Source organism: Pomacea canaliculata, linkage group LG4, assembly GCF_003073045.1.
Source record: "Pomacea canaliculata isolate SZHN2017 linkage group LG4, ASM307304v1, whole genome shotgun sequence".
Lineage (NCBI taxonomy): Eukaryota > Metazoa > Mollusca > Gastropoda > Architaenioglossa > Ampullariidae > Pomacea > Pomacea canaliculata.
The window spans coordinates 14361282-14369707 of record NC_037593.1 but is presented as its reverse complement, the minus strand read 5'-3'; the positions used below and the strand labels follow the sequence as shown (position 1 = coordinate 14369707).

General features: G+C 38.2%; 1 protein-coding gene across 1 annotated transcript; it reads left to right on the top strand.

Moving 5' to 3' along the window:
* The first annotated feature begins 379 nt into the window (after nt 1-379).
* On the top strand, nt 380-1909 carry LOC112561561. Its single transcript, XM_025234120.1, has 2 exons — nt 380-571; nt 765-1909. Exons 1-2 carry the CDS (start codon nt 472-474, stop codon nt 1907-1909), a joined length of 1245 nt encoding a protein of 414 aa, XP_025089905.1. The 5' UTR covers nt 380-471.
* The last annotated feature ends 6517 nt before the right edge of the window (nt 1910-8426 follow it).

Genomic DNA, 8426 nt, shown 5'->3' with positions numbered 1-8426 from the left:
GTGCGCCCAAAAGAACACAGAAAGACGCGACTTAATTGTCACCGTGGGGTGTACAAACAGTTTTAAAAAGCACCTGAAGAGTGGATATAAGAGGTGAGTAAATGTTATTTACTATATTTAGAAACAAAGAATTATTTTACTGCTTCTGTAATATTGCAAATCTATGAGTAATTCATGTAATGAATTTAAAGAGTAAAAATACCTACTGTGCGTGTGAACGTGCGCGCGCTCGTGTGTGTGTGTGTGTGTTGAAGATGAGTAGCCTTTTTTAAGCTCTAGAGTAACAAACAAATTTGTATTTTTAATGGTATGTCCGAACAAATGAAAATTACAATCGTCAGAAACAAACAAGAGTTTGATACTCATTTGGGAAAATTACTTTCGACCTTTTTAGGATAAATATAATTGGTTCTTTCTGTTTTAAATCGAGAAGCACTTGGTTTGCAAATACGATAATGGCTCGGCTATAAAATGAGATGTTCACGCTGCACCCAGACCTGCAATTACAATGCCTCCTGTATACTTAACCTTTTTACTCCCTCAAGAAAGTCTCTCTATTTTGCAGCAATGGGTAGGTGTGCAATTTGATAGGGTTGTTAGGATCATTGTTAAAACAGCAGTCATGTAGCCAGAGTCGCCAGTCTCGTATTTGGTCATTTGCCTTTGGTTAAGATGGTCTTACACTATTCTCAATGCGTCTCTGTGTTCATAAAGTTCATTGCGGATAGCTCTAACCCTTGTTCTTGTTTTCTTTTCAAATTCAGTGAACCTAACGATTGTTACGTCAAACCCTGTTGACGTCACTAGAGACTCGACTGACAATGAAATACAAGGTCGTCACGTGGTCACAACAAACAGCCCCATTGGCTCTGTGCCAGGTGTGACCGACAGTCACTTCCAGGAGCTCTCCAACGCTTTGCAGCTTGCACAGAACGTAGTCAGGTATTTGTGCTTTGCTTTCAGCATCGTCAAAATCGCCGCCTTCGCACGAAAATCTATGCGCGACAATGCCAGTGGGAAATTCCTGTTAACCATGAATATCTCGCAATGTATTCGCTTGTCATTCACAATCCTTCATAGTATCGTCAATCTCTTAATGACGGATCCTGAACGATTGTATATTTATTACCTTTTCGTTTTGTATGGCCCAACCAACCTCAGCAATATTATCTACAGGGCATGTCTATTTATAGCCTGTCTCATGAGCTCAGAGAGACTTTACGCCGTCACCCGTCCGCTGCACATCAAACAGTTCATTCTCGCCCGCCGTCCTCTTCTCTTTATCGCCGCCACCTTCCTGCTCACCGGTTGTTATCATATTTATTTTTCTCTTCAGTACACATTTTATTTGTCGCCAGGAATAAATGGAACGAAAATCGTTGTGTTAGGTTACACGGACTGGTACTTTCGTAACAGAGACATCGTCGATGGATTTAGTTCCGCTGGCAAATTTATTTTTATCTTCGTGCCCCTCGTCTGGATCAGCGTTTTCAACGTTCTCGTCGTCCACTTCTTGCGACGTCACAGAGACGACCGTAAGGCCATTAAGAGTACCGCCGACGTGGAGACCACTTCGAGACGAGACCGTCAGATGACTTTGACCATCCTGGCATGCACGGCAGGGTACGTCATATTTATAGTTCCGGGTGCCATCCACTTCCTGGCTCTTGCCGTCGTTCCAGAGTACAACTACACTGGCAAGGGAGCAAAGTTAGTTCAGTTGATGGACAGAGCGCAAGACATCTGCCTGCAGGTCAGCTACATGAGCGATTTCTTGAGTTTCTTGTTGTTAAGTAAGGCCTTCAGGGACAGTCTCGTGAGTTTGTTTATTTGCAAGAAGGTGCATAGAGGTAAGGAACGTACCCGAAGCTCTGAACACACGTCAGATATGACATCATTATCTTCATGAAGCTGGTGGATCTATCAAAACTCGAACCGAGCTTATATTGAACAGTTTTGAAGCCTTTTTCGTTTTAGTTTTAAGTTCAAGACGTTGAGACAAGTGTAAACCCCAAATGACTGCAGCTGCATCCTGTCTTGAAACTAATTCTGATCTCGAGACATTTAGAGATGAGTAACCACATGTGGCTCAGTTCTTTTTTCTTTGTTTCCCCTCCATCATTATTCTGACTGTAAACAGGATTTTGAATGTTTGAAGCTCCTAGATTATAACAGCAGCGTTCACTCTTTGGTAAATAAAATTGGTTTAGTTCCTGTACTGTAATTGTTAGCTACTAAGGTCATCATCCAGAATAAAAGAAGCTGTAAAAGTATATTCAAAGGATATTGATGGATGGTCAATGCCAGCTTGGTAGGATGGACTAATTATACAGCTCTCAAGATTTTTTATCCCTGAAAATATGTGCAAATGTGTGATAGAATTTTATGTAACCGTTATGTTAAAGGAAAAAGGCTCCTCCGTCTGCATTCATTTGAGAAGGACTTCATTTTCCGTCGCAACATTGTCTGCAGTATATTGTAACAGCTATAGCTGTTCATTCCAAGGATAGTTACTCCACATCTGAGTGTGTACGTATTACTGTGTTTTCTGCATGATTAATGCTCGTAATTTATAATTGTGATAAAGCGAACACGCACAAAGCTGAGTCTAGACACACTCACACACCAGAAAATGACAGCGGAGAAGTAGAAATGTCGACATTTAACCAAATTTTAGAGCTGGAAGGAGCTAATTTAACTGATGCTTATGCATCTTTGGTCCTGATTGCGCGCAGGATTTAGAGATATTTTACTGTGGCGTCCACTTTATGATTTCTATTACACAAGTCTGCAAGTTCCCTCCCGTCAGTGGGGTCATAACCCAGGTCATGCTGAGTGTCGCGTTTAGAGCAGTTGAAATCGTTAACTAAGCTAGAACCTGACTTTAGATAAACAGCGAAATATATTCTTTTCCGTTAGTTCTTTAATCTGATCATGTTCCAGAACTTAGCTTCTATATCATTCTTACACGATTGGAAAGAAATTATTATAAATTCATGAAGAACGACGACATTTATGAGTTACATACCTCCACTTGACCGGGTAACTCCTGACGTTTACAAAGTGTTCACAAAATTTCACGCTCACACGCTAATTCATTACATCAAAACATTCATGTTTATCGGATGAGCCGATCAACATATCAATCATTCACAAGTTAAAAACAACCGGATAAAAAGTATCTAATATCTAAATGTCGGACAGGTAAAAGTAAGTGTTCCCAGAGTTCAGGACCAGAACATACGAAAACAGCATGTAAACAAGTTAACTAATAATAGATAAAAAGTATATTTATAGACAAAAATCTCTAACATCGTCAGGTTGATCAGGGCCAGAAGACACTTCTGTTTGTAGACAAGACATATCTTACTGCTCCAAAAGTCCGTGCTAAAATGTTTAGCACAGACAATGTGAATCTTATAAAAACAGATATGACTTTTATATTTCTGATCACATAATGCAGACCTTGCGACTATATATATATATCGATGTCGAAAACTCACAATATTTAAAATTTATTCAAGTTAATGAGGTCTTACTTTCAATGCATTTTAATGAAATTTCGGAGAAAAAAATTATGACCTATGATGATGGAAACAGCAGTGACTACGATGACAATTATGATAACAATAAGCTGGAGAACTATGATGATTGGCAAATGAATTACTTCTTTGGCCATTACCCTTTTGAAAGCGGGTTACACAAGTCGTACAGTTTATTTAAATTCCCTACTTATATGTATTTTAGTTATAAGTTATAACCTTACTATTTATATAAAAAACGTTTATCATTTTCCTAGGAACCCTTTTCTGAACAGCATTACTTTAGTTTTTATAATTTACTTTGACTGCTAATGATATTTAAAATTATTCAAAGGTTTTGTAGACCATTAATTGTTGGTCTATACATAACAAGCAATACTTTTAAAACTATGAGAGAAACTCCGCTCTTTGCAACATACTTCTTTATGCGCAGGTTTTTTTCAATCGAAATAAGGACAGGGTATGACGGATATATTGTGCGGCAGGGATGTCAAACGTGCGGCCCGCTGTACACGTGTGCGGCCCTAATGACAGCACAAATGTGACCCATGCGGCCCTTAGGGGACCCACAGTTTGACATGCCTGCTGTCTATTTTTTGCTTCATGATTTTTCAACAATGGCACTTCATGACAAAATCTGATCAGTTCAGTCTTGCACTTTTTTTCTAAAGCCGGCCTGCCCCTCTGATGTTACATGACTGTTTTCAGTCCATTCAACAATTTTTTGTTAGAATTGATGTTTATGATTATTTGTTTCTGATCAAGACCCAACTTTGTAATTATTGACTTCGTTTTGCCAATAATTGCCTTCTAACACTTAAAAGGTTGTGTACCTCCACTGAAAAGCTTATCGAAATTTTTGAAAATTCGAGAAAAACCACCAGTCATCGATTCCACTCGGTTTTTTCAGATTTTATATTCCGCAAGAAAACGGCACTTCTGTCGTTTAGAACTGTTCAATTACTCCACATACCCATCAGTTACTTTCTAGAGATGTTCTTTACCAGTTTTATAGTTCGTTCTAGTTTCTTTGAGAGTGAATAAACATCTAAAATGGATAAACCAATATTGTATGTTATTTTTTATTTGTGTTATGTGTGTCCCTTTTATTTATCACAAAAAGGACACGCAGATTATTGGGATGAAACATGCGAATTATGATGATGATGACGACTACGATGATGATGATGAGGAGGAGGAGGAGGAGTGGGGATGCACTTTATTGTATTAGTATAATTCCCACTACTTATCAAATGAGTGCGGCCACGTAACAGCATGGCAGTTCTGCAATTTTCAAACTATAATTTGCTATTACTCATCTCCCCAAGTATACGTCAGCAACGTTGATTATGTTTCTCCGTATTATCAATAAATCTGATAATAAACAAAATAAATCAAGAAAAGGATCTTAATAATAATGCTTTAAAATCAATCAACAAAAACTGGCTCTTTTGGGGAGGTTGCTTAAAACATCGCTCTAGGTGACTGTATTCCTCGTTTGCGAGATACTAAAACTTCAAGTGCAAACACTTAGGCTATTTTAAAGGATATTTTAACTTATGGCCTTACTTAACAACACGAAACTTAAGAAATTGCTCATGTAGCTGACCTGCAGACAGATGTCTTGCGCTTTCTCCATCAACTGAACTAACTTTGCTTCCTTGCCGAAATAATTGTACTCTGGAACGAAGACAAGAGCCAGGAAGTGGATGGCACCCGGAAGTACAAATATGACGTACCCTGCCGTGCATGCCAGGATGGTCAGGTCCCCCGCCTCATCGCTGGCCTTGCAGTCGTCTCTGTGATATCTCATGAAATCTATCTACAGTAAATCGTAACAAAAGATTGCAAGTCATCATTGTGTAGGAAAATCACAATAGCTGATTTGTGATAAATAACAAATGACTGTAGCTCAGTCGAGACTCCTCCGCTTCAGTGTTTCTTGACAGAAATAATACATTGCTTCTCTACCGAATTTCACATACAACAAACTTATTTGGACGATTTCCTCAAATCGTAATTTTATCCTGGTTTTATCATCACAATAAAATCAAGGAGGGAGTCGCATATCACAACGCAGAAGGAACACGTTAGAAAATAAACGCTGCATTTATTTTTGAAACAGTTTTAAGACCCTTGTTTAGTCGATGAACTTAAGCCTCCGATGTATAAGACAGCATCAACTACTGTCACAACAAGTGTTGCCGCTGCGTTAAAGCCACGTATACTTCAGTATCTTTGACACCTTAACACCCCCATCAGAATGTTCAACCATCCGTAGTTGCAAAATAGAAATGCTCTTTTTGGGGAATAACACTGTTAGTATCGAAGAGGCATTCTGATCAAAGATCTCCTTGCAGCGCGAACATCATGAATGTAACCCTACTACCATAGTACTTCGCTGTAAATCAACGACTCTCTCTCTCTCTGTCACACACACGCACACACAAGGATGCCTAGGGGTACTAGTTTGCATGCATGGGCGTGTGGAAACATATACATAGACTGAAAGGTATACAGAGTTATATCTTAATCAATCATTTCGAACGCCTTCCTACTCTCAAGACCAGAAAAAAAGCTAGTGCGCGCATGAAGACGACATTCATCGACATTCCTAATTTAAAAAATAAATTTTGTTTTAAAAAATTTCTGTTATTAGATCGAAATGTACAAAAACTATTTTAAAGCATATAATTAGGCAGGGTCAATATAAACATGGAATAAAAATCTATGTAGTTTTTATTTCAGTGGTTCTTACACAGTGGGCTCAATTTAGGGAGGGGATGGTACTGGCTCACGGTGATTACTCTCGCAAGCTCCGCATCCTTCATCCTCCAAACCCCTCCCATCACCCCCATCCACGCTCTTTTTCCTTGTCCTCTGGACAGCCGCCTCTCACGATATCCATCCGTCAGATGTTTTTCCCGTAGGAAACCTTTCGCGGTATCCATCGCACATATTTGTGCGTACGTGTGTTTTGTGTGTGCGTGTGTAAAGAAATGGAGTCGGTCCATTACAGAACTACTGTGCTGTATATTCACTATTCAAGCATCCATATAATTCCTTTATTACCTCATCTGCAATATCTGATTCACCAAGGATTAGGATTTTTGAGTCACCAGTACCCGTTTGAGAAAAAGTATGTATGAATTTCGCTCATTACTTAACATAGTTGCAATGCACTGTGTATTTGTTAATATTAGGGATACTCATTCCTACCAAATTTGAAAGTTTTGATAACAGATCCAAACCATCGAATGCAATACCAGCGGCTGTAGATACATTTGTTTGTTGACTAAGGTGCAGCAACCATTAAGAGTTAAGATAGAATAGACAGTAAACAGCAATACTTACATTGTATCATCATGGCAAATCATCGGTATGGAATTGAGATCGACTAGTAAGTCAAAGCACGTGAGATATCAACACCTCTGTAGCCTAATCCAGCATTTTGACAGATTATCTGCCTTAAAGAAAAGATTCTAGAAGAAAATATTGACCATAAAATCCACACACTGTACTCTTCCTCCCTCTCTCTTTCAGTGGGTCCGCCCGCAAATAATGCAGAAAGCGTTATTTAATTGTCAGGGTGTAGCAATAAAAAAAATATTAAAAAATAAGAAAGCACCTACCAGGTAGAGAGATAAGGGATTAGTAAATACTATACACTGTAATTTAGTTTTATTTAGTTTTATTATTTCGTTGAAATAAAGAAATCTCTTTACTGCGTACGTGTGTGTGTGTGAGAGAGCGCACGCGCGTGCGTTCATATGTGAATACGTGTATATACGTGTGCATGTGTATATACCTACGTGTGTGTGTGTGTTGTGCGAGGTGAATAACTTCTAATTAGAATCTGATACATCATAGTACTTTCAATAGTTTAAGCAAAAAGCGAAGATGGGAATCGTCAGTTAAATTAGTCAAATGTTTAATTAGATGAAATTACCATTGACCGTTGTAGGATATATATATATCATTAGTTCTTTATCCTTAAAAATTTGAAGCATCCGGTTTTCAAAAATGACAGTGGTTCAGCTATAAAACAGGTTTGCAAGGCGCATTCACGCTGCAGGCAGACCTGTAATCAGATTGCTGCTACCTGTAGAGTCTTCTTATTTTTATAACAATGGGTAGGTGAACGTTCTGATCAGGATGTTAAATACACAGACATAATTGTATCCTTTCGTGACAGGTGACAGTAACGCATGCTGTCCTCCTTAAGCATCAAAAGTTTGTTTATTCATTCTTAAAGATCAAAAAGTGTAGAATTAAAAGAAGAAGCGCTACTATTATTTTTTCCTTCTGGTATCTGCTACATCAACATGTTGTTTGGATTATTATAGTGACGCAAGTTATCAGTCCTAGAAAAATCCACAATTTAGAACTTGCTGTAATAACTGTTACTCTGGATCTGGTTTATATACAAATATAATAATTATGTTAAAAAGCTATTGAAAAAATGGAATCGCGTTGACTCGATTATGGTGCATTCATTTGATTGTGATTTCAAAATTTAACTTACAATATAAGAGTTCTCTAGGCTTTCTGCTTTAAAGCTTAAGATTCATTCTAATCCCTCATGTATTAGGCAATGTGACTGAGTCTGTCAAATGTTAAAATTACGAATATAGTCAAATATCTGACATTTTGTTTTAGGTTAAGATGGTTGTTCGTTTGCAGTCTCTGTGTCGTGAATTGTATTCCGGATTGCGATAAACCCTTGGTCTTGTTTTCAAAATCAGGAATTCTAACGATTGTTACGTCTGTTGGCATCACCGGCGACTCTACTGACAATGAAATAGAAGGTCTTCACGTGAACTCATCAAGCAGCCCCATTGACTATGTACCAGTGATCATTGACACTAATTACCAGCAGCTTTT